A 26,815-nucleotide genomic window follows, 5' to 3' on the forward strand; every position below is an offset into this window, starting at 1 on the left:
TGCAAAGCCAATACTCCACCGGTGGCGACACAGGGCGATGACGGGAGGAGGCGCGGAGGTTGGCTGCAGATGGAAGAGGAAGAGAGAAAAGTAGATGATTCGAACGGATCTTTTTAACTTCTTTTTTATCCAATTCCACATCAATATGTGCCAATTTACAATTGGCTCATAATGCAAAAATGTAACGTGAAGCTCTCAAACCACTGACTTTCTTCTCCACCCTTTCACCCGTTCACCTTGGAATTACATTCTTTCCTGCAGAGGAGCAATTAAGCAATGAATAACCTTCAGGTAGACCCTAAGCCTTCGGATATGCATTGGAAATTTGTCAGTAATTATGGAAGACTTTCAGCTGGAAAAGTAACGTATGAAATCAACTGGTTCAAGCGATAGGAACAACTTGAACCAGCCCTTTGGCCGGAAAAAAGGCTTCAATAGACATGCTGAACAAAAATGCTGGAGTTTGATCTGAACAATGTGAGCGATATTATCGAACCATAGCAGGTCAAAAACAATTGATTATCATATAGAAAACCAATGGTTAATCATGTAGAAATCTATGCAACTTGCACATATCAACTTTTACAAACATTAAGTAATTCTTTTCCTTCGAATATCCCCAACCGACTGCAATTCTTTCATGAGAATCAAGAGTCAGAGCAACCTAAGTTGAACCTGAATCAATTAAGCATTCTTCCCTCTCCCCCTCAAGACCTACTAAATTTCCGGGGGGAGATGTGGATAATTACAAAGTTATGAAGGCACATAAAACAATCTGTTTAGTGGGGAATAGAGGAAAACAGATGCCTTTTACTCTAGAAACACATTCTTTCTATCTCTTATACCATTATCAAAAATTGACACCTTACAATCTTATGCCTATAGAGCAAAGCATTTTAGAGAAGGGATCGCCGTCCTTCTGTTATCTCCACTGAGTGTTGTGGGATACAAAGAACTGGTAATCGGGAAGAGAAACTTGAAGCTGCCGGAGCCATTCATCAGCAGCTTGCAAGAGAGAGTTGGCCTGCTGGGTTTCGTGCGGTCCATTAGGAGTTAAAATTGAGCCTCCTAATTTATAGGAAGCGAGACCAAAAACAGGAAGAGAAAACTTAGAGGGTGTGCTAACGCCCCGGCCCCTTCTGCCACTCGAAACATGAAGCTGTGGCTTGAATTTGCCTGTGTCGGAAGAAATGCATTTAAATACAGCAGATTAGAGAAAAATATGTGCATGCATGGAGAGAGAGAGAGAGAGAGAGAGAGAGAGAGAGATACCTCTTGAATGTGTCGACAAAGGATGAAATGATAGAAAGGATGCATCAAAATTCTGCAGAGTGGGGCCGACAGGTATTCTATAAATTGGATACCTGTTCCCAAGACCCAATCCATCATAAACAAGCAGTAAAAGAATCAAGCAAGGCAGCAATTTTCGATGTATCATATTGTGACAGCAACAGAACATATTACCATGCAACACAAATCCAACTTGAAGGCGATAGATCGCAGCTTTTGTATCTTTTTAGTTCAGGAAACTGAGATGCGAGAATTGAAACCTGAGGAACAGGGAAGAAAATAAGTGAAGCAAGGTAATGCCATGAAATTAGCTCATCCAATGGTATACAAACTTGCCTTGTCATAAAAAGGTTTGCGATGATGAGGCTGCTCTTGCTCCAAATACTCAAATATTAGCGTCCCAGAGGAATTGCCGACCTCCGCTTCATCGCTCGATGAACTCACAAGAGGCTTCTCTCTTAATGTCAGTCTATTCATCTTCTGTGAGTTTGAATTAACAAGATTGTGTTGATTCCATGATGCATCAACAATACCTTTCCCTCTTCTTTCCACTTCACAGTCACTGCTGCCGGCACTACTTGTCTCTCTCGATGTCTCGGCATCACTGTCTTCACCCGTTCTCCTGCACATACAAAAACACTACTAAATGAATATGCAGCATAGGAAAGAACGGCACCAGAAGGTAAATTTTTTGATGAGATTTCCCATAGAATAAGCCTCCACAAATCTACTCTCTTTCGACCATTTGGTACATCAAAGAGATCAACTGTGCACAGCCAAGTCATGAAGCCCGGTCCATTGGATATCTAAAGGACACATTTACAAGGAATACAACATCCACATTTCCCCCAAAAACTTGCACTAATATTTTGCGAGTACGTGGCGCTTTGCAAACAATGCATTTGAACTTCGAAAGGATGAGCTCATCTACTTTATTGCTAACAATACATTGATAACTACTGAAAAGGAAGATTATGCTTATGTTGATGGACATATACATCAATGTAACAGAAGCAATATCGAACTTGTTCTTCACTTCTTGGCAACCCCAAAAAAAGAAATGAAACATGCTTTTGTCGCATGACAAAGGAAACTACCACTAAACAGTCTGCAAGCAGTTAAGCAAATGGCAAAAGAAAGCTCATTAGGAAATGTTTTAGCAATGCAGGGATGATTTTCATCAATTACTTCCAGAGGCAAGGTGTTCATTTGGAAGTCAAGTATAAGTATATAGCCAGCATGCTTTTGTTCCAATCTGTTTAAAAAGGAGCAGCGATGACAACTCATTCAGTCATTTTAAGCAGCAGGAATCTGACACTCCAATGAAGAAAAGGAATTTCTAGTTCAAACATGAATTTTGATGTCTCGACTTGGAATCTGCAGCACTGTTAAAAATCTGAAGCTTAAGCTAGGACATCCATGTTTTTTTGGTCGAATAGAACATCCAAGTTTATCATGCATAAAATGAGGATAACGGCTAATTATCCATGGGTGATAAGGATGGCAAGAGCCAAGTATACAGGGAGGAGTTAATGGAAGTTGGGTATTAAGGAGAATGTGGAAGAGATTGGCTCCATTCTCAGCCCTCATAATTTTCTCCGCTAGCGTTGCAAAGAGAAAATTAGGGCTCCTAAGAATGTTCCAATACCTAATATCAATCACTAATAGGGTTGGAAATTATTCAGTTCAGAGAAGACACAAAGAAATGTGTCTGACTATAGAGCATCGCATATAAATTATGACTCCTAAACCTCAATATAAGCAGAAAAGCTAGAAGTTGTACTTCCTAACATCCAGTACAAGAAAACGGGCAATTAAGCAAGTATTTTTTGGGTTTTCCTGTGTGTAAAATAGCTCATAAAAAGGAAACTTATTCATTATCTATGCAAACAACTCCTGTCTTACCATAATGTTAATATCTTCCGTTTCCTTATGTCATCATTTTCTATACGAGCACCATTTAGTACTGTAGTTGCACCTTTCTGCTAAAAAAAAATTCAAATAAAACAATGCACCCACAAAGTAAATGCTGAAGCAAACTGTGCTGAAAATGTGAGGCGGAGCATGCCAAGTGAGGTGGTGAAGATGAAGTGGGCAGACCGTGGTATCTTTTCAATCTTGCTAGAAGAGTTTTTGTTTCACTAGACTAAAGCTTGAAGGGGAGAAGCATGTGCAAAGAGACAGAAGACTTGACGCACACTGCACATGGGATGCAGGTCCTTTTGAATTTAACAGGCCTATGGGGCAGTGTCAACTGATTTTATTTTTTCGTAGGCCGAACGGATCCAATGACCCGCCCAAAAATTGATCTGGAATTATTCAGCTTGGCATAAGAGTTTTGGTTTCTATCATGCTTTCTAGACACCCCTAAAAGGAGCACGCTAGCATGTGAGACAGAAAAACAAATTCTTACCTAACGCTCCAGCTTTATCATGCATGCATCTATACAATGCCATCATATTTCTTAGTCCTTAAGAATCATGTAAAGAACTGAACATGTAGTCCCTTTAGATTCATGAGGGGTATTATAAAGCCAAGTTTTGCCATTATTTTCCAAGAAAAGTGGCCATTATTTTCCGAGAAAAGTGATCATTACAGTGAAGAACCCCTACAAGAATCAATGGCCACCAAACCCAAAAAGTGGTACCTACAGCATCTTAGCCGAACCATGCCCAACAAAACAAACAGCAAACTTATATCACCAGAAAAGACACTAGAAAGCAGTGTCTGCCCTGCCTAATGAGGCATCAATAAATCAAGAACTCCGTGCTGAAAACTAAAGTGTGCACAGGATTATTCCCCTTCCATCCAAATACTAATGGTGATGATAACCAGCTTTTTGACCAGATTTCCTCTTACAATGGTTTAATCTATCTGCATAAGCATAATGCACCATCATTATAAAGTTTCAGTTCAATTGTTATATATGTCCCACATGTTTTTGCGGTTACTGGTGTTAGATTGCTTTTTGTATCAATCAGAGATCTTTATATTACTGAAGGATATAACAAGACATAGCTAGGCAAGCCTAACACAGCTTAAAGACTTAAAATTGACCTGAAGTTTAAGTAAAAAAAATGTTACAGCTTGCATTAAGGCTCAATAGCAGGACTTACATACATCTAACTCTTGGAAGAGCCCAAGGTGCAAGAGTCAAGTGCACCCGACGTGCTTCAAATAAAGAGCAAAAATTCATATCTAAGGGCATATGATAACATATAGCAATCACTATTACTCCTACGATTCCAACAGCGAGAAATTAAAGTCAGTACATGTACAAACTTTCAGTTTGCAAGAACCAGATAAAAGGAGCTCCGGCATGTATAGTAAATTCCACAAAAATGGAGCTTATGAGTTAGCTCCAAAGATTCCTCGCGCAAAACAACGATCTAGCTTTATAAGCGAGGATGCACGACAAGAAAGAACACGTGCAAGAAAGATAGCTATAACCATGAAAGAGAAGTACATAAAAAGATAATTGTAGAAACTACCTATGAAAACATGGAAAAGAACTTGACCGTGTGCAAGTAATGGCAGAGAAAATAGCAGGACCATGAAACCAGACAAGTCAGATTGGCATGAAATTTCTTTTGCCAACATAACTTACAACTAAGGTACAAGTGTCATGTTTCTTTAGCCAAAAAAAAAAAAAAACACGTCTCAAGAAGCGATAACTCTTCAATAATTTGACACCTTTTATGCCCAACAGACACATGGTAGAAGAGCTTCAAGATGCCATCTTTGGAAAACCTATAATCAATGAATTTTTGTAGTTGCCATCTTTTTGCCCAAGGACTCAGTCAAAAAGAACAATTTGTTGAAAGACTGGACTTTTAGTTAATAATATTAAAACACCTATCCGAACAAAGCTTGTCACATTTTTTGTGAACCTTATGACAATGCTCCACTGCAGAACTGACCAAGAAGAGACAAAAGCCAAAATGAACTCGGTAACTTGATCCATATAGCATAGTGTGTTTCTTTCCAAATAATTGCTGAGCGAAAATAACTGATATGCAAGAAAGTGTTGAAACTAAACAAAATGACCAAGAAGAGAATGGCAGATATTTTATTTCATACTAACGGACGTAGAGCTCCCACCATATTTACATAGAAAAGAAATGAGATAATGGAGTAAAGGTTTCTTGTATATCACTGGAAAAATCACACAAATGGTCCCGAACTTTGACCCAATGTGCAATATTGTCCCTAAATTTTTAATTTGTTCAATGCGGTCCCTAAACTTTAGCCCAACGCGCAATGTGGTCCTTGAACTTTTAATTTGTTCAATGTCGTCCCCGACTTCCGGTACATATTCAATCTAGTCCCTGGACTAGATTCAATGTAGGGATATAATAATCTAGGAACTTGATTGAATATTTACAAAAGTTTAGGGATTACATTGAACAAATTAAAAGTTCAAGGATCACACTGAACATTAAGCCTAAATGCAAGGATCATTTGTGCAATTATCCTTACATCATTCTAAAGTGAGGCAGGTACGAGTTTCACTACTCTAATGGGCACTGAAATCAAGTTCTTTGGTTTATCGCACAAGCCACTAGCCTTGTTCGCATGCCACTTAATTTCAAGGTCACCAAGCAAACACAAAAACACTTGGCCTGTGCTTACATCAAGTTTTACAATTGAAAGACTAATGTTAGATCCGACACGAGTTTTGGGTGAGCAATAAAGATGCTACAGTTGGGTGAAGGCAGTGGCAGTAGCTGACCTTGCAACATATTAGAAGCACATATTTTTGGAAAGATGTAGGCAAATTAATGTCACTGTGTTAAACCACTACCAAGTGAAGCAAAAAGTATGAACGTTATCATTAGAGCCTTATGCAGGCAATCTAACACAAACCAAGCATAAGACATGACCTTACCTCGGTCTAAGGGGATCTATGTACAACTGAATACCAGATAATGATGGAACATAATACTGCTTCACAGGCTCATTCCCAGTCAACAGTAGAGGCACTCCAACTCCAAAGACGCTCCACTCTTTAAAAGATTCCCATAATTCCTCAAGTAAATAATAAGGGAGTGGATCAGCTTCCCGTGTTCGCCAACGCCTCGATCTCAACTGTAGAGTATCGATCCACAAGACAAATAATACCCTTAATACTAACACACAATAAAAGTCAAGCTACTGCAATAACGATTATACAGGGTTGCCAGATTGTGCACATTTGAATAAAGAAAATTGACATGCAATGGCAAAATCAAAGGTTACATGTATGTCAACGTGGAAGACAAACTCCCAGATAAACTTCGCAAAAATGTAGAACATCAGGCATGGTCCCATCAACCAGGGAAAAGATACGAATGAAAAATCCAAGATTCCGTACTTGAACTAGGTTCTGAAACAACAAAAACGAATCATCACAACTTATGCTCAACACAGCATGTGATCTATGAGGAAAGCTTCAAAATTGAAGCTGCTATCCTCCTTATTATACTGAACTTTCACTGCCTCAACCCAAGAAAACAAGATGAATAACAAAACAGCAAATCCCAACTTCAGTAAAATCAAAATTTCAGTGCCGCGATAAAGATAAGAGCATGTCAGAACACCCTCCACAAGCGACATTCTCTAAATTATCTCAGTAACCTAACAGAACACACCAATAAACTCCACAATCAGCACACATCTCCAACAAGTGCCTACAACGATCGAAATCAGCACAACTACCACAATTGCCCCCAAACTCCCATACCTCAGGCAAGTACCGAGCCTGGACTGAGGGCGTGACGGAATCCATAAGACGATCCAAATTGGTCAAATTCGCAGTGCTGGGAGGCGAGGACGAGCAGACAGAGTTTGGCCGGGACAATGCCGAGTCATCCGAGGAGTCGGCGCGGGCCTCCGCCTCGGCTGAGTCGACTCGGGACTGCTTCTGGAGCTGCTTCTGCAACTGCTGCTGCAGGAGGAGCTGCTGCTGGTGGCGCCGTACCGGCGGCGGGTTGTAGAACCGGCTATCCTGGCGGACCCGGGTCTCAGCGAAACGGCCGGAGTTGGACATCACGGCAATCACGGCGCGAGAATCAGGCGAGACTTGAGCCGATGTAAGCAGATTGCACGCACAAATCGAAGTAATTAGGGTTTAAAACAAGAAAAAATTGGGGCGGGCGTGAAAGGGTTTAGGGGTTTGGGATTCAGCGCCAGGGTATTTTACCAACTTATCAAAGTTTCGATTTTGATGGGAGGGAAAGGAGAGAGAAAGAAAGTTTGAATGAGAGAAAGAGGGTGCGTGTCAGAGAAGAAGAAGAAGAGCGAGATGAGGCCGGTTGCTTGCGTAGGCGGGTGCTTCTTTCGACTGCGTCCGAGTTTTCGAAGGGCTTTTTGGTCCGGCAATTGGAGGACAGAGTGAAAGAGAGTGAAGGACACTCGGAGAATGGAGAGAGATTAGACGAAGGAAGAAGAAGGTTTTGTTGCTTCCGTTGTTCATTTTATGTTTTCTTTCTTCTTTTCCTTTCCATTTTTCCTTAAGGATTTTGGGAAATTAAATTTTAACGAATTTTGCCAGTACTCGCCAACTCTTGAGTTCACTTTAATTCGTGGCTCCGCTTTGGCTTTGGGAACACGACGGTCGCAAGTCGTGTGGGAGTTGGCGAGTCCGAATCGGCAAACATGTTGCCCCCCTTATTTCGAAATCGACCCAAGTGATCTTAACTCGTGTCCCAATTTTCCTTCATCCTGTCTTGTCCGTGAACGTTTTCTCAAATTGATATTGAGATCTTGTATGTATGTGATTCACCGTTCGTGATTGCCCACGTAGCCAATCTGCACCATGCAAATCCACGTTTGACTAAAGAAAATAAATCCACGTTTGAGCATTCAAATCAATATAATTAAAGACTCGCACGTGCATTGCCCTTAACCAATGGGCACGTGAGTTGATGGCCCGAATCGGTCCATCGCTTCCTCTCCTCCACATTCTTCGTGAGAGAATGATTTCATCGAAATAAGCGATTGTAAAACTCCATTTGTTTCGTGAAAAATCAAAAAATGAGGGCTCATATTACTTAAAATAACCGGTCGATGACAGTTTTTTTTACTACTGACAGTAATTTATATCTAAATGTTTTCATACACGATGAAAGTACTTTTGGTTCATTCATTTTTATAAGAGATACAGACAAATATTTTTAGGAAAATATTTTGTAAAATATTCATTTTTCATGAAATGAACAGAGCCTAAGATGCAAAATAACTTTTTTCCCTTTTTCCCCCTCCACTGGGACAGCAAGCCAATTCCTTTTGTCTTTTGAGCTGAGATCCTTCGTAGATAGTTCGGCCTCAGGCGTCAGGCCTAATCCCTAAATAGAAGACAGATCGCGTTTTCGTCCGATCATCCCTTGACCGGTAAGATACGGCCATGGATATCATTCGCATTCAACTTCATTTAATTTTGCACGCGAGTAATATCCACGATTTATACCTTACCAATTGGAAAGAAGGGTTGTAGATAAATATTGTATTCTATAAGATAATTGCTTGTTTTTGGCGTCAGTTAATTCGTCTGGACGTACAGCTTGAAATTGTCTTCACCGGAGGAGTTCTCCGGATTGTAGATGATACGGATCATGGTATGCTTTGAAGTTCGTCGCCTGAGTCCTCTTTCTGCAGCCTCCCTTTCTCCCTTCCCCTATCCCCTTTTGTTTCCATCCTTTTGTGTGCGTGAATAAATTATGCAGCTAATCTTGAGTGAACCTGAAGATAAGCTCGGCCATTCATCTAGTCAACGCCCACCAAGAAATATGTTCATGGTGTGACTCCACAATATCTCCGAGATTGGGCGCTCTACTTTCTCTGATTTAAATTTAGGTCAAGATTTGAGAGTTTTATTCTATCGAACTAAATCTAGTTATAAATATGGGAGTTTCATACATATATTTTGATATGTGTTCTTTCAATATATTAATGTTGGAGTTGATGGTGACGGGGACATTGAATCTAGACGCGCGCCACAAACTGTTGCAAATGAAGTGGGAGATCTCGGCGTTTACTCATCACTGAATGTGGTGATCGGCTGTCAAAGTTTTACGGTAATAAATATTTTCCGGAGGGATGAGTGTGCTTCAAGTTGCAAGACTATGTTTTGATATTTGCTTCGTTATACAGTTATTTGGAATTTGCTAGACTTGAAAAATATAACTCTCGAGTATTAATTTCTTATCGAGGAATGCCAAGGCTTGATGGACATCTAAATGAAATCTAGGTTGTTTTAGGAAACTCCTATTTAAGACTCTGCCGGAAGTGCTAAAACAGGAGACTCCTATTTTAGGAATCCCGTGAAGTTAATGTGATCTACAAAGTTCCCGATTTGTAATCCTGCGTAATCCAAAGGAAATGTCGCCAATTGGTAATGACAATGGTTCAAGAAATTCCATGACGTCGAGTTCAAATTCCTATCCTGCAAAGAGAAAGAGAGAGAGAGAGAATGTAGAAGTTAAAAAAAAAACTCTAATTGGGCCAACAACATCTGAAGTCAGATTCTCTATTGGGCCAGGCTAGCACAAAATAAGATCGCAGCCCAAGATTGAACGTGCTAATTACTCTTCTTAACTATGGATCGGGCCTCGGTCCCTAAACTTCTAGAATAATCTTACTTACATGTTACATTTACTTTCTTCTTAAAAATGTACACGCGAATCAATGTGCCAGTACTTATATATTGTAAATTTCACGTGCTCTTGGAGGGAAAAAATAAATAAATCAAAATGCAAGTGCTCCAAGCTAAGGGGTTGGACAGTATGGTGGCAATGTAGATTAATATAGATAAACAGATCTATCGTGATATGAGATCGCGATTTTACAACGAAGGTCATTGATATTGAATTGGATTTAAGGTAGCATGACTTAAAAAACTGTGTGCCATCTGCCAGCTTATTCTTTTGTTTGACTATGGTATATTTGAGCTGCATTACCGACATATTTCTGTTTCGCCGGAATTTATCTTCAACGAAATTCGTTCTTCAGCTCTTTATTAAGGAGGATAGGACCCTTGAGCCAACTCTGGATAGAAATATCAAAAGCAAATGAACAACAACCAATTCAAGTCGAACAAAAATGTACAGACGTGAATTGTATCGAAATTTACTAGACGATAGGATTTGGCGATACAAACTTGATAAAATAACGAATTGTTAACTAATATGCTAGAATTTAATCGACGACACAGTCTGAGAACACGAAAGCACCATTCCGAAATTTAATTGATGACGCAAATATGATAGTTAAAACTAAGAAAGATAAAGTGCAAGACATAAAAATAAAGATCAAAGTAAATTCTTGATTCGTTTGAGGGCTCCGAAGATTACGACGTGGCTATTTAAAGCCTACAATCGACGATTATTGATGGAGGTTACAAGAGGAGATTACAAATGGAGGTTAAAAACGTACGTTACAAATAGATATTATAAAAGGGAAGATATCATAGAGGTTACAAATGGTTATGGACGGTTTCTTCCACTCCATTATTTTGACGGTTTGCTTGACTCCACTATCTTGACGCTTCTTTTATTTCACTACGTTTTTTTTTTTTTGTCCCACCTTTGTTTTACTACGTTGACGATTGCATACGAGATCGTAGACTCTAATTTTTCTCGATTCCTTTAAGTCGTAAATTCATCACATTGTCGATAATTCCATTCTTTCATGACCAAATTCTACTATCATCGATTGAGTTTATCACATGCCCATAATAATAGAAAATCAATATTTTTTTTTGTGCGAACAATTCCAAAATGTGAACACTATTGTTCATGATATAGACATACTTCATCAATTTGATATAATTTGAAATACATGTCACGCGCTCCATCAAAATATGTAGAGATTAGTTGATTAGACATATCTATTGATCCTTTTCCCCTATCATCGCGCCTTCATTGAGTAGTTTACGAGTGGGCTCGAGACTCGAGCCTGGTTAGCTCGAATAAAATCGACCGAGTCAGCACCTTTTCAAATTTTCAAAACTAATTGGCACATACCAGTACTTCGCGCGGCTAATCAAAGTCGAGCCAGTAAGAGACATAAGAGCAATCAATCATATTTCAACAATGCTTACTTACATTTCAACTTCCAAATCCTCAAATCACACGGGCTAAATAGAAGACGACGGTTCCATGGAAGACTAACATAACAAAAGGCTACGGCTAATAAATTTGTTTATTAGGAAAGTAACAAAGTTCGCTAGCAAAAGAAAAAAAAAAGGAAAGAAAGTCGACACCCCAAGTGAATCCCTTATACCCATCGCAGTCAGCGCATGCAAGGATGCAACACGGAAGAATAGGCCGGTATATAACGTTAGCGGCGGTTTTTGAAGCACGGTGGAGTGAGAGAGGGCGTCTCATGAGACTGTGCTTGCGTAGGCTGCTGCTGCATTTGACTGCGTGCGAGCTTTAGAGGGGCTTTTTGGTGCGGGATTTGGAGGACAAGAACGAGAGATAGTGAAGAAGACTCGGAGAAGAGAGAGAGACGACGGAAGAAGAAAAGGGGGATTTTGTAGCTTCCGTTGTTCATTTTATGTCTTCTTTCTTCTTCTCCTTTCGATTTTTTTAAGGATTAGGGAAATTGAATTTTTAACAAATTTTACCGGTACTCGTGACTCTTGCGTTCAGTATAATTCGTGGCTCTCGCTTTGGCTTTGGGAACATGGCAGTCAGCGAGCCGTGTGGAGTTGGTGGGTTCGAATTTGCAAACCGTTGGTCCCCCTTATTTAGAAATCGATCCACTCAACCTTAACTTGTATCCCAATTTCCCTTGACCCGTCTTGTTCGTGAGTGTTTTCTCAAATTGATATTAAGATCTTGTATGTACGTGATTCGTGATTTGTGATTACCCATGCAGCCAATTTGCGCCACTCAAATCCACATTTTATCATTCAAATTAATAATCAAGGACTTGCGTATGCATTGCCCTGTCCAACCGACGGAGACATGAGCTGATGGCCCAAACCCGCCCCATCACTTCCTCTCCTCCGCATTCTTCGTGAGAGAATGGTTTCGCCAAAAGAAATGATCGTAAGGTTCCGTTTGTTTCGTAAAAAAATTAATGATTTAAAAAAAATTAAAAAATGATGGCTAAACATTTTTTTTATAGGCGATGAAAGTAATTTTGGTTCGTCTAGAAATTATTGTCTAAACATTTGAAATTACCAGTCGATGAGATTTTTTTTTTTTACTATCGACAGAAATTATTGTCTAAACATTTTCATAGGCGATGAAAGTAATTTTGGTTTATTCATTTTTGTGAGCAATACAGACGATCATCTTTACGAAAATATTTTTAAAATCATTAGTTTTTCGCGAAACGAACGAAACCTAAGATGCAGAGTAACTTTCCCCCTTTCCCCCTCCACCGGGAAAGCAAGCCAATTCCTTTTGTCTTTTGAGGTGAGATCTTTGATAGATAGTTCAGCCTCACGCCTAATCCTTAATTACAAGACAGATCGTGTTTTCCTCCGAGCATCCTTTGGCTGGTGAGATACCGCCATGGATATCATTCGCATTCATTTGCATTTAATTTTGTACGCAAGTGATATCCACGATTTCTATCTTATCAAATTGGAAAGAAGGGTCGTAGAAAAATATTGCCTTCTATAAGATAATTGCTCGTTTTCAGCGCGAGTTAATTCGTCTAGACGCGGGGCTTGAAATTGTCTTTATCGGAAGAGTTCTCCAGTTTATAAATGAAACAGATCATAGCATGCTTTGAAGCTGTTGCCCGAGTCGTCTTTCTGCAGAGCCTTCTTTAAGGGAGAGCCCTCCTCTCTCTCTCCCCTAAATTTTTTTTTTTTTTTTTTCAATCTCCCTCTTTTGAAGCTTTCCTTTGTGTGCGTGAGTAAATTCTGCAATTGATCTTGGATGAATATGGAAATCAGCTAAGTCATTTATTTAGTCGACAGCTACTGAAGAGGATGTTCGTGACATGACTCCACAATATTTGCAAGATCAACCACTCTCCTCTCCTAATTTAGATTGAGGTCAAGATTTGGAGCTTTTACTTTATCTAGCTAAATCTACATATAAATATGGTTGTTCCGTATGTTGAAGTTGTTATCTCACATCACTTGACAACATGTCATATATGTTCTTTATATTCACATAGTCTCCCTCCACTTATCATATTAAGTTTTTGGGTTGCGATGGTGATGGACACGCTAAATCTAGATACGCACCACGGGTCATTGCAAATAAATTGGGAGATGTCTCTGAGACAAAATGATTTGATCAATGGAGGTGGCGACGGTACCAAATCTGAGGATTATTCCAATTTGATTAACTGGTATTAATCCTGTCCGCCATTTCTCTCATAGGTTTTGCAACATGAATGCAATCAACTCTTTCGAGTACGATATCATATTTTCCTGTAGTGTACTTATGTAACAGTTTTTGAATGTAACCATTTGAATTTCCCTTTTAATCTATGCCGCATCATTAGATGGTTATTTCATGGAAAAGATCCCGTCCATTTCATTACCTAGCAATGAGAAACTCAATAAGTTTCCCCGACATAATGAATTGCACGTGCAAATAAATATTATCGAGGTCTATAAAATTATAATAACAGTTTCTCTATGCGTATGGATATATTTAGACATCATAAAAGATTGATGCTTGTGGCTTAAATACGAACATCTTATACAGCAATGCCAAGGCTCGATGGGCATCTAAATGAAATCCAGGTTGTTTTAGGAAACAACTATTTTAGGAATTCCTCGAAGTTAATGTGATCTACAAAGTTCCCGATTTGTAATCCTGCGTAATCTAAAGGAATTGAAGCCAATTGGTACAGACAATGGTTCAAGAAATTTCTTCGAGTTCAAATTCCTATCCTGCAAAAGAGAGAGAGAGAGAGAAAATAAAAAAAATGTAGAAGTTAAAAAAAAAACTCCAATTGGGCCAACAACATCTGAAGTCAGATTCTCCATTGGGCCGGGCTAGCGCAAAATAAGATCGCAGTCTAAGATTGAACGTGCTAATTACTCTTCTTGAGCATGGATCGGGCCTCTATTCGGCTCAAATTTAGGCCCGATTGGGAGCTGAAGGAAGGATTGTTACTCTCAGGGCCTGTATGGTAACGTTTTGTTCCTGGGAACATATTTGGAACGTAAACGCGTTTGGCAAGTACAAAAAAAAAAAATACTTTTTTCACCAAAAGGAATGATCTAAATCAGGCAGCCGGCGGCAACGGTGGCGGCTGGCAAGTACAAAAAAAAAAAATACTTTTTTCATCAAAAGGAAGGATCTATAATCGGCCACCGGTGGCGGCCGCTTCAACTCCTCGCCGACGATGGTGAGCGAGGGTAGCTTGCACAAGCTCGCCCTCAAGTTGTTTCTAAAAGGTGTTCCAAAACTCATAAACAAGTTTTTGTTGTTTCTCATTTTTACTCCAAAAGTGTTTTTATTTCTCAAAAGTGTTCCCGGAACGCTTTTGGAACAATTTTTTACCATACACGTTTCCGGAGTGTTTTTTATCATACAGACCCTCTGTCTCTCCCTAAAAATCCTAGATATAATCTTGATTACATGTGCTTTCTTTTTAAAAAGTATACGCGAATCTACTGCAAATTTCACGTGCTTGGGCAAAAAAAAATTAAAAACGAGGACACACATTGTTCACGATAGAGACATACTTTGTCGACATAACACGACCTAAAGTACGTGCCACATGCCATATCTTAAGATGTGGGGATAACCGATTAGACATATTTATTGGCCCTTTTTTCCTTCCCCTAGCATTGTGCATTCATCGAGTAGTTCGCAAGTGGGCTCGAGACTTAAGAGCTTGGTCAGCTCGACTAAAATCGATCGAATCAACACCTTCTCGAAATGTCGGTACTTAGCGCGGCTGATCAAAGTCGAGATCAATAAGAGACATAAAAGCAGTCAATCGTATTATATCAATGTTTAAATCGTATGCCAGATCGAATTTTCTCGAATAAAAAATAGCAAAGTTGACTCCGCAAGTGAAGCGCATAGGAAGAAGCACATTGCCTCCTCCACCATCGAATTCTCTTCGAGGGCAATGCACCCAGACGATAGTGGTCCTTTATATATATATATATATAAAAGGAAATCTTAATTTGACGACAGGAGTCTGAAAGTGCTAGTGTCAGCATCGCATATGCTAAATCAATTCCCTTCACAGCACATACATACATACATACATATACATATACATATACATATATATTTGCTAGCATTACATTTTTTACTAATTTGCAAGAATATTAGTATACTGTGGGCCACAAGTTCTTCAAAGAGTAGCCCCACAATAAATTTCAATTGAGTATTATTTAATTTTTTGTGATCTAGATGGACCGATAATCTTATGACCACCCCAAAATGTTATATATAACTGCTCTTTCCTTTGATAATCATCAAATCGGTTATAAACTTATTATTGTATGAATGTCAATTAATTCACGAACTTTTCAATTTTGTCAATTTAATCATAAACCTTTGCGCAAAATACCAATGCAGCCCTTCCGGTCGATTTTTACCGAAAATCGCCGACGTTGTGGTGTGCCGTGTAGGATGGCCGGCCCATGATTGGGCCGCCGCGTCGATAACTTCCGGCAAAAATTATCCGGAATGACCACATTTCGCATGAAGGTTTATGACTACTTTGGCAAAATTAAAAAGTTTAGAGTTGGAAATGCAATAAACTCAACGCTGATGGGTAATGAATTGATACTTGATATTTCGGGGTATTTGCGGGGATTTGATTGGGGTGCGCTGTGGAAGTTCGTTAAGAACGTATCTCTAGTTCGTGCAACACATGTCAAGGACAGTGCCATTTACTCACTGCATGCGTGTGCTTGTGGGGATTGGTGACTAAACTCGGTCCCGCGTCGGGGTTGCACTTGTGCGTGAGTATTTAGAACGGCCGATCAAAAGAGATATCCGACTGGGAGGGAGTTTTCTTCGGGACTCGAGAGATGGAGCGAATATGGCCTGGTTCAATTTTTTAGGAATATGGGCCGAAGCAATAATAACTCGAGTGAAACACTTTTCACAATTTCTGAAGAGATAGTCCATTAATAGATCGAGGGATTGAGACAAGTTAAATAATGAAATGTTCGGTTTCCATTTCGATTGTAGGTGTAACCAAACCTGCAACCCCACATTAGCACTTTTCTAAGCAATCGCTGTCTAGTTCTCAAAAAGAAGAAGAAGAAGAAGAAGGAACCTTGAACGTTAACTCTGAACATGTTCGTTAATTAATTTATTAATCATGACACGAAGTAATCGAAGCAATTTATTCCGTTGAGATCGCCCTAAAGTAGCACGGGGACCAAAGAATTTTCGTAAATGCGAGGATTTTATCCAATGCTTAAAAATCCTCGGGTCCGTACGAATCAGCCACGATGATACGCACCCTGTGATCACTTGCCAGGAATGGTCAGGGCCTCGACCCAATTATGCTTTGCTTCAGGAGAAGTTTTGAATAGAAAGTTGATCCTCTTTCTAGGATTCAGACCACATTCCATGAACTTCATCTTTCACGCGTACCTGCTGCATTCTATGAACCTGAGAGGTGGGCCCCCCTTGTTCCACCAGCCTAGTTAGTGCCCAGTCGCGTCCTACAGCCCGATTCACTTGCTCTCTTCTAGTAATGGACGGAAATAATTGTGTTAAAGTTTTAAAACTTATCACCAAACATCGACATATCAGAAGAAAAAGACGAGTTCCTACCTAAGTTCTAAAAATTATTAAAAAATATAATTAAGTCTTAAAATTTTTAAAAAATACAATCAAGTTTTAAAATTTATCAAGTGGATAAAACATGATTCTTTAGTTGATCACACTTTTTGAAGGTTTTATGATTCGATTGTATTTTCTTGATAAGTCGTGGGACCTGATTAAACTTTTTGAAAGTTTTAGGATTCAATTGCACTTTCGTGATAAAATTTAAGACTTAATTGCACTTTTTAAAAGTTTTATGATTCAATTACACTTATATGACAAGTTTTAGGACTTTTAATACACTTATTTCTAGTATTTAAGCAACTCAACATTTTGATCTATGATCAACTTTTTAATTTTTCACCCCACTTCGGAAAAGGGACATATCCATCCCCGTTTCTATTCGACGAGAAAATCATTAATAATAAATCGCATCGCCGGATAAAGTGATAATTACTTCTCTTCGTCCAAGTTTTTTTTTTTTCGATGAAAATGAAAGAAATTGCTTTCTAATTTACTTTTAAAGCCAAAATAAACAACACTCGTCCCTCCAAATTCTTTCCCTCCTAAACATGGGTGCTAAGGCTGCGTATGGTAACGTTTCTGTTCTCGTAACAACTTTTAGAACAGAAACATTTTTTTCTATTTCTGTTCCCAGCAACGATTTTTGGGAACAAAAACGCGTTTGGTAATCGCAAAAAAAATCTGTTCCCAGAATAAAAAAAGAACAGAAACATGTTTGGTAATCGCATAAAATTTCTGTTCTGGAACAAAAAAGAAGAAGAAAAGAAATGCGTTTGGTAACCGCAAAAAACTTATTCCTAATTTTTTTCATTTAATTAAGGGGACTATATATATTAAAATTAAAATGTCTTTATCTTTTTAACTTACTAAATCAAATTAAATCGCATTTGTTCAATTTACTAAATCAAATTGGACCAATATATGTATAAGTAATTTATGCACGATTTATCAAATGATGATATAGACGAGATCAACTATAAAAATAAAAAAAAACTGAAAGAGAAGACGAATTGGAATTAGACAATGAGAACATCAAATATGTTTTCTATAGATAGGAAAAATTACAATTATGAGTTACACGTAAATGTTCCCAAGTAGTTAAAAATATGATTACCTTTAAACGGGGACCCTAGAAAAATATTAATTATACTTTGAGTGAAATCGAGGACTAAAATGAAAAATATTTGTGCATTTAGGTCCTTTTAGTCTAATTGTGCCATTTTTCCAAACATGAGGATTGAAATGAGATGCAAGGTATCAAAATCTCATGTCATGACTCTAAAAGTAAAAATTTTGGCTAAAATGATTTAAAATGAATTTTTTTAGTCAATTTAGGATTATATTCAATGAAGTGGCATGTGGTCCCAAACTGAATTTTTTTTAAATTTAAGAGACCAAAATGAAAAGGGAATTAAAATAAGAATATGGACTAATTTTGCACATTTTTCTGACTACAAATACTATTTTTCCTTATTTTCGGCTATTTTTATAATTAAAATAAATCTGCAAAATGTCAAATATTACAAAAAATATTTTTTTGTTCAAAATTGGTTGCTAAGACTAGGCCAAAGCTTCCAAGGTTGATTTTGTAATTTTATGAATTTTTTCATATTTTTAATTAATTTTTTAAAATAAAATGATCAAAAATCAAGTGTCAACATTATGCAAGAACAAAAGAGAAAAAAATGTGTTCAAAAACAAAATTGTTCCCAATTATTTCTAAAAAATGTTCCAAATGTGTTTCTAAAAAGTGTTCGGGAACACGGAAATAAGTTTTTCTTGTTTTTTATTTCTACTCTAAAAGTATTTCTGTTTCTTAAAAGTGTTCCCAGAATACTTTGGAAATACTTTTTTACTATACATATTTCTATTCCCAAAGTGTTTCGAGAATACTTTGGGAACAAAAATACTTTTTGTGGAACATTAGGATACAGACCCTAAGCAAGCAAAGAAGTTCAAACGAAAGAAAAAGAAAGAAGGTGGTGCCACCTTGTCCGTGACGCCGTGGTTTTACTCAGTTTTCATTCCCGCTTCTGTTCATCAGTTCTCTGCCTTCTCTCTCTCTGTGTCTCTCTCGATGGGAATTATTACAGATTCGGCAGCTGATCTCACTTCCTCGTCTTCTTGTCTGGTACCCATTTCTCGTTGCTTCTTTCTTTCTTATCTGTTGATTTTCTTGCATGTTTTCTTTCCTCGTTTTCAAGTTCATTCGAAGTCTTTCGGTACGAGCAAGACTATGCCAAGAATGATCTTTTTTGGGGTTAAGTAAAGGGCTTCATTTGCACGGGAGAAAAAGAAGAAGAGGGGGGCCACTTCGCATCTGCTTGGTCTCTCCCTCCCTCCCTCTCTCTCTCTCTCTCAAAGAATTCGTTTGGCATGTTACTGCTGTGGGATACTGGGGATATATATATTTTTTAAGCTGTTTATATTTTGGTTGATCAGTGAATGTAGTACGATGTTTGTCCCTTTGATCTGGATCATGTGCTTGCCTTTTTTAGTGGGAAACTTTCTGTGCAATCATCCAGACATCAAAGCTCTCTCCCTCCCTCCCTCTCTCTCTCTCTCTATATCACACGCACACTAACAATGAGGGAATCACTTGGAAGGTCCATTAATTTATTTGTTTCTCAATTTAGCTGAACTCAAGCAGAGTTCACCATATTGGATCATTAGTTTTTCCTCAACCAATCCGGCGCCATCTTGATAATGCGACACATTGACCGATTTCGTCGTCAGATGTACTCAATCTCTGCTTCAACCATTCTGAGTTTGTGATAGAAGTTGTTGGTTGTTCATAACCCACCACAGAATTTGGACCAGATCCATCTCTGAGGGCATAGAATTGCACCAGTTTAAAGCAATTGATAGGAGCTTTGCATGTACACCAAAGTTTTGTATGCTTTTTTGTAGGTCATAGTGGGTGGCGAGATGTTAATTGTTTTTTATTGAATACTCAGGTTTAGAGAGGGGTTTACTATATGATGGAGGCCTGCGATTGCATCGACACCCAATGGTCTCCTGGAGAACTACTTGTGAAGTATCAGTACATATCAGACTTCTTGATTGCTTTGGCATATTTTTCGATTCCCCTTGAGCTCATATACTTTGTGCAAAAATCTGCGTTCTTCCCGTATAGATGGGTGCTGATGCAGTTTGGTGCTTTCATTGTTCTTTGTGGGGCGACTCACTTCATAAATCTGTGGACAATGAGTATGCATTCAAAAGCTGTTGCTGTGGTGATGACACTTGCGAAAGTTTCTTGTGCCATTGTGTCATGTGCAACAGCTTTGATGCTTGTCCACATAATTCCTGACTTGCTGAGCGTAAAAACCAGGGAATTGTTTTTGAAGAATAAAGCTGAAGAGCTCGACAGAGAGATGGGCCTCATTCTTACACAAAAGGAAACTGGATGGCACGTTAGGATGCTAACTTATGAGATCAGAAGTACTCTTGACCGCCATACCATACTGAGAACAACTCTTGTAGAATTGGGAAGGACATTAGGGCTTGAGGAATGTGCCTTGTGGATGCCGTCACGAACTGGCACGACGTTGCAACTCTGCCACACTCTACACCATCAGCTATCTGTTGGATCTAACATTCCGATAAACCTTCCCGCAGTCAATGAAGTTTTCAGTAGTGGACGAGTGATGCATATACCCTATACGTGTCCTCTGGCTAGGATCAGACCTCTCGTGGGCAGATATATGCCACCAGAAGTTGTTGCAGTTCGAGTACCTCTCTTGCACCTATCAAATTTTCAGATTAACGATTGGCCTGACCTTTCGGTAAAAAGCTATGCAGTGATGGTTCTGATTCTCCCCACAAACTGTGGTAGACAATGGCGAGAGCACGAGTTGGAACTTGTTGAAGTTGTTGCAGACCAGGTTTGTCCTCTCTTACTTGATTGAAAATTTCCTGGGTACCTTCTCTTCTATATACGTGGACACATTGCCTTTCACGAGTTTGGCACTGGGCGTACCTTCTCATGGTTGCTTGTATAGCTGTAAATCTTAGAAGTTAAGCACGGTAGTCCACAAAGCAGTGGTTGAAAGAAGGATTAAAACAGATGAAGACCACCGTGAGTGCAATTAGAGGCCTTCTGTAAGGTGGCCCAAGGTAAAGCACAGCTATGAATAAGTTTCATAGAATGGGAAACTCATTTCTCGAAGTTTGCTCTCCCTATATTCCCGTTTGGTGGATATATAATAACATGGAACATTATTGAACTGAGAATAACAGCAGCTTTGCATAATCACAAGCTAGAAGCTATTCTGGCCATTACCTTTGCGTTTGCACAGGTCCCTCTCACTGGATTTTGATATCATGCTAATGCAGCAGTGAAGTGGTGCTTTTATATCTTTTGCTCAGAAGTACATTAGTCATTGTACTCTTTGTTGTTGCTGTTAGTTCTGATTTTAGCATATCTTCCAATAAATAACAATTTCTGTTGTCTCTGTTTCATCAATCGTGACGAAGAAGTCTGCTGCTACAGTGTGGGCCACATGCAAGTTCATTAAGATGCATGTTCCTGTCGTTATGGTTTCCAACTGGGAGTAGATGCTAATCACTAATGTGCTCTTTACGAATTCAATATATCGGCTTGTCTCCTGCTTCTGGTTCTTTTCTTATTCTGCTTTTCATTTCGTTTTTTCTCCCCTACTTGATCCATGTTTGATGTCAGGATTGTCCATCATGCATCAAAATAGTGGCCATTGCTGTCGGTATACAATGTTAGCAGCGGCTGCTACCGCTATTAGCCACTCTTGCGGCAAGAATCTGATTCTTGCCCATAGGGCCTGCTATCTCTACTATTGCGGCTATCACGAATTCACGGCTGCTGTCTGCGATATTGCAGTGGTTGCGAGAATCTCTCCAAAACTCAAGAAAATGTTTCTTTCGAAATCTTGGACTCTTTCCCAAAAGAGAAAATTACACAAATGGTTCCAGAGCTTAAGCCCAATGTGCAATATGGTCCATAAACTTTTAATTTGTTCAATGTGGTAATTGAACTTTAATCTAATGTGTAATGTCGTCCTCAAACTCTTCGTTTGTTCAATATGGTTTAGTTCTTGGATTGTATGAAAATATTCATGCATTATCCTTCAATTGATTCAAGTTCATTGACAACATTGAACATGCTCATATAGTCAAAAGACTAAATTGAACAAATACCAAAAGTTTAGAGACATGCTCGAAAGAGTTACGATGCCTACTCACAAGGACAAAGACGAGATAACGAAGTGTGCTCGATGAAGAGGAAAACCTATGTTTTTTCGTACCCTGAGAGAGAGAGAGAGAGAGAGAGAGAGAGAGAGAGAGAATTATCTCTTGTTTTCAAATTTAAGGCTAATCGAAGAAACAAAAAGAGAGCTATGGATTTCCATGTGGACTTGCCACATCAACCGAGTTATTGCTATGTGTCATACAGCTTAACAATTTCATGGTAACATTTGGGGTAAGTCAACGGAGGGTAAGTGTCACGCATGTACCGGTTTGGGATTTTTGGTGACCCAAAAATTAGTTTGGGGTAAATTTGTCACATGTGTACCGATTTCCGTTTCTTCTTAGTATTAACTTGAACAAATCAATAGTTTAAGGATGACATTGCACATTGGATCATGGTTTAATGACCATCTGTGTCATTTTTCCTCCAAAATAAGAAAAAGAAACAAAAAAGAAAAAAGATCATGAGAGAAAAGAACGGTATTTTATCTTTTTAGATGTTTTTTATGCAAGTGTTATTTATGTATTGTGGTGATAAGCCATTGTTTGTTTTCATGATGTGCCCGTAGTATTCTAATTCCTATGATATTATTGTTTAGGTATATCGTGTGATATCTCTTTGTTTAAATGTAGACGTGTCGTGTATTAGTGTTATTTTGTGACTTCCTGGTGTGTCTTTTTGTTTCTTCGGTTAACCTTTTTTCTGACTGACCCGAACTCTTTGTTTTCCTCTAATTTGGGCCTGATCACTTTGAATGAATCTTTAGAAGAAACTGGGGAAAAAGTTACTTCATTGTCTACTTCTTCTCTCCGAGTGAAACCTTGGCTACCGGTCTGGTTTTAAACTTCTCAATCTTTTCTTTGGAGTCCATTTTCGTTTTATACACTCATTTTCAACCGATGAGCTTGTGACCCTCAGCAATTCAACATGCTGCTAAATACCTTATGTTTCATAGATCGCATCTCGTCTTTTATCGCATCCAAACTGGATGGGCTTCTGATAGATTGAATTCATAAATCAGAGCCAAAGAAACATTACTTGTATGTTTACTCTTAGACAACCAAGTTTTATATTTATTGCAGTCTTTCTTTACGTGACATTTCTTCTTACAAAAGAAGTTGTGGTCACTATCATTCTTAAAGGATGCTATCTTTGGACCCAAGTTGTCAGAATGACTAGTGATTTTTGGAGTCCTTTTATGAGTATGATTTTTCAACCTCTTAATCTATCAATCCATCATTCTTATCACGTAATTTCCAACCTTGCTAGAACCATCAAGCCTCATGTTGAAGAGTCCTTGCAGATATATTACAATCTGAGCATTAGACGAAACACAATTCCTAACCTCCAAGGTTGCCATCATTTGTATGGTAGTGCTGTCAGCTAGCAAACCACTTTCAAAGTGGTATTGAATGGATCACTTCGGAGATAATAAACAAATCCGATTGCTCTTAACCCATGCAACAAAATGTGCCTTCTTGAGTTCCGTATTGTCCGCAGTAAAATCTGCCGGCTTATCCTTATTAAGAGCATGTGAACTTTTGCCAGCTTCATCCCAAACATAAAATCCTCTACCCACTTCTCAAAGTTTGAACTAGTATGAACCTCAATCTTAATAGAGTTACCGTTTATAGAGAATGTGACTAATTTAACAAGCAATGTATACAATTAGTATCATGTGAGTACTGTGCAACTTGGACCTTATAAGTACACATATTTAGGGTTAGATACATTATAATATAATCACTTTTGGGCAGAATACATAATGTGCACTTTATACATGGCAGCCCACCATGAGAATATATTCCAACCTTCATGAATTACCATCTTTGGATGTATGAACCACTAGGATTAGACACTCCTCAATTATATGATGTACATGTGATCTTCGTGAACCAATATTGTGTAACTTAAAACTGCTTAAGTACACATCCCGAGAGTTACACACATCATCACATAATCATTTTTGGGCAGAATATATGACATGCAATTGTAAACTCTCAACATGATATTGGCCATGAGAATATATTCCAATCTTCATGAATCACAATCTTTGGGTGTATGAATCACTAGAATCGGTCAATCCCTAACTATATGCCGTACACGTATTCCTCCATGAACCAATACGCAATCACCTCTTTTGAGAATATAACCACGCATTAGAATAGGAAACATCCCACCACAATCACTATCATGGCCGCTCTTGCAGTGTGACGGCTTCCGTGACCGCGATTTAAAATATTGACAGTCCTTGTTCGAAGTTTGGGCCTTTGGGGCTTAGTCCAGAAATTGTTACATGAAACGTTCTACGGAGTCTGAGAATTATTTATTTATTTATTTTTGGTAAGGTATCTGAGAATTATTTTTTATTGCTTCAAAAATCATGAAACTGGTTCGAGGATTTTCTTGTTATCTGGCTGCTGAATTTGCATCTCAATTTTATATTTAGGTAGCTGTGGCTCTCTCCCATGCTGCTATTCTTGAAGAATCCATGCGAGCTCGGGATCAGCTTGTTAAGCAGAATATTGATTTAGATTTAGCTCGCCGCGAGGCAGAGATGGCAATTCATGCTTGCAATGATTTCCTAGCAGTAATGAATCATGAAATGAGGACACCATTTCATTCAATTGTTGCGCTCTCTTCACTGCTTCTAGATACCGAAATGACTCCTGAACAAAGGGTTATGATTGAAACCATACTGAAGAGCAGCGAACTCTTGGCGACGCTTATTAATGATGTTCTTGACCTTTCTAAACTTGAGGACGGCAGCCTTGAGCTAGACATTGGGACATTCAATCTTCATGGTATTGTCAGAGAGGTAAATATAGCAACTTTTTGCTAACAGTATCTAAAAAGTCTACAATAATCTTCATTTTGTACATTAATTTGCTTTATCTGAGAAGCAACATGAGTAATTGGTTATCTTATGAAGCCAGGTTATTAATCTGACAAAGCCCATTGCTTCTGCAAAAAAACTATCCATGACTGCATTTCTGGCTCCTGACCTGCCTACCCATGCTGTTGGCGATGAGAAACGCCTTATGCAAACTTTGCTAAATATAATCGGGAATGCTGTGAAGTTCACAAAGCAAGTCTACGTATCGGTTGTAGCTTCCATTGCAAAACCAGAGTCTTTAGTGGAGTGGCGACCACCCGAATTCCATCCAGTCTTTAGTAATGCTCACTTCTACCTGAGATTGCAGGTTGATGGCTTTCGCAGTTTAGCTTCTTTCAGCGTGTATGGATTGTCCTTTCGAAACTCCTTATCTTCAGTTCTCTAGGCCTGCTACGTAATGCTTTGCTTCAGGTTCTTTTGCACTGATAAATTTGAAGTACAGCGGATCCCATATCAGGAAACATGCCTTTTTTTCCGTAACAAGCAATCTGGTTTATCATCGTCTTAATGATGCAACTGACTTGGATTCTCATGACAGGTTAAGGACTCTGGCTGTGGCATACAGCCACAAGATATTTCTCAAATATTTACCAGATTTATTCATCCTCGAAGTGGAGCTAATCGAGTTAGTGGCGGTGTAGGACTTGGACTTGCCATTTGCAAAAGGTAGATTGCACATTGCTTAACGCTTTTGCTCACATTGCAACTTTCTTTTTCTGTTGCAAGTATCTTGGGTCCTTTGGTCACTTCACTGATTGCTAGTCCCTCAAGCATATGAAGCCCTCTTGTCTCATGCACACTGACAAACCTTGAGCCAGAATGTCCTTGGGTGGGCTTCAAATGAGTTCAGTTGAGTCAGAAAAGATCTATGGATCTTTGAACCATAAATTTTATGCTTCTCGAGGCATGATATCGAGTATTGACCCTTGAGGTTGCGGATCGATTCATTTGCACCGCTCTATATCTTAGTTTTTTTGACCCCTTTTAGACACTCAGATGATATCTCAGAGATAATTTTCTCGAACCTTTTGTCTACTAAAGTTTGCAAGCCACCGGATGAAATTGCATTATCTTGGTTTTGTGATCTGAGATCTCGCCTACTCTCCTTTTCATGATTTTAGATTTATAGAACTCATGGGAGGTCACATATCCATCGAGAGTGAAGGCCACGACAAGGGCACCAACGTCAGTTTCATCGTCAAACTACAGAAATGCAGCAATGCAAATGACCCGGCAGCCCACGAGACTTCACCTAGAGCTCAGTCTAGTCATGGAAGCGCCGATTTTGCACGGCACAAACCTCTCAGAGATACTGACAGAACAGTCCCTTCCAGCTCCCCATATCAAAGAAGTTTTTGAAGTCTCAAATGCGAGTGCTTTATTCTAACGGCGTATCCCAACGAGGTAGATTTTTCGTATGATCCAGTAATTGTTACATACCACTGTGGTGGATTGGGATGAATTCGCTAGAACGCCGACGCGAGTGTCCAAGCAATCTTGTGAGTATAAACTTTGACTGTTTCGGTAGAATTACTGTTGATCCCGGCTCAGTTTTCTTGACGTCTGCATTTGCCCTACTTAGTCCTAGGAACCGCCCATGACGCACTTTTGTATAGATTGGGATGATTCCCACCGATGGAAATTCACATTCTCTATACGCGGAGCAATGACTTA

The 26,815-nt window shown here is 38.9% G+C and overlaps 2 protein-coding genes across 2 annotated transcripts; one reads left to right on the forward strand and one right to left on the reverse strand.

Annotated features, from left to right (window-relative positions):
• Positions 1-508: 508 nt before the first annotated feature.
• Positions 509-7,574, reverse strand: LOC115742367. Its single transcript, XM_030676602.2, has 6 exons — positions 7,013-7,574; positions 6,179-6,378; positions 1,627-1,912; positions 1,465-1,550; positions 1,273-1,364; positions 509-1,176 (listed from the first exon to the last, which is right to left on the reverse strand). Exons 1-6 carry the CDS (start codon positions 7,316-7,318, stop codon positions 923-925), a joined length of 1,224 nt encoding a protein of 407 aa, XP_030532462.1. The 5' UTR covers positions 7,319-7,574; the 3' UTR covers positions 509-922.
• Positions 7,575-19,512: 11,938 nt separating this feature from the next.
• Positions 19,513-26,815, forward strand: LOC115742365 (probable ethylene response sensor 1). The gene is made up of 5 exons (XM_030676601.2): positions 19,513-20,905; positions 24,695-25,063; positions 25,182-25,448; positions 25,680-25,807; positions 26,263-26,815. The coding sequence occupies exons 1-5, from the start codon at positions 19,997-19,999 to the stop codon at positions 26,498-26,500; spliced, it is 1,911 nt and encodes a 636-aa protein (XP_030532461.1). The 5' UTR covers positions 19,513-19,996; the 3' UTR covers positions 26,501-26,815.

Source organism: Rhodamnia argentea, chromosome 7 (genome assembly GCF_020921035.1).
Source record: "Rhodamnia argentea isolate NSW1041297 chromosome 7, ASM2092103v1, whole genome shotgun sequence".
Classification (NCBI taxonomy): Eukaryota; Viridiplantae; Streptophyta; class Magnoliopsida; order Myrtales; family Myrtaceae; genus Rhodamnia; species Rhodamnia argentea.

Coding starts and splice junctions, on each gene's coding strand:
- LOC115742367 (XM_030676602.2), bottom strand. CDS start 7,318: ATGTCCAACTCCGGCCGTTTCGCTGAGACCCGGGTCCGCCAGGATAGC. Junction 1,913..6,178: donor ATAGATCCCCTTAGACCGAG/GTAAGGTCATGT, acceptor TTGTATGTGCAG/GAGAACGGGTGAAGACAGTG. Junction 1,551..1,626: donor GCAAACCTTTTTATGACAAG/GCAAGTTTGTAT, acceptor CCTGTTCCTCAG/GTTTCAATTCTCGCATCTCA.
- LOC115742365 (XM_030676601.2), top strand. CDS start 19,997: ATGATGGAGGCCTGCGATTGCATCGACACCCAATGGTCTCCTGGAGAA. Junction 20,906..24,694: donor TTGAAGTTGTTGCAGACCAG/GTTTGTCCTCTC, acceptor TTTTATATTTAG/GTAGCTGTGGCTCTCTCCCA. Junction 25,449..25,679: donor ACTTCTACCTGAGATTGCAG/GTTGATGGCTTT, acceptor TTCTCATGACAG/GTTAAGGACTCTGGCTGTGG.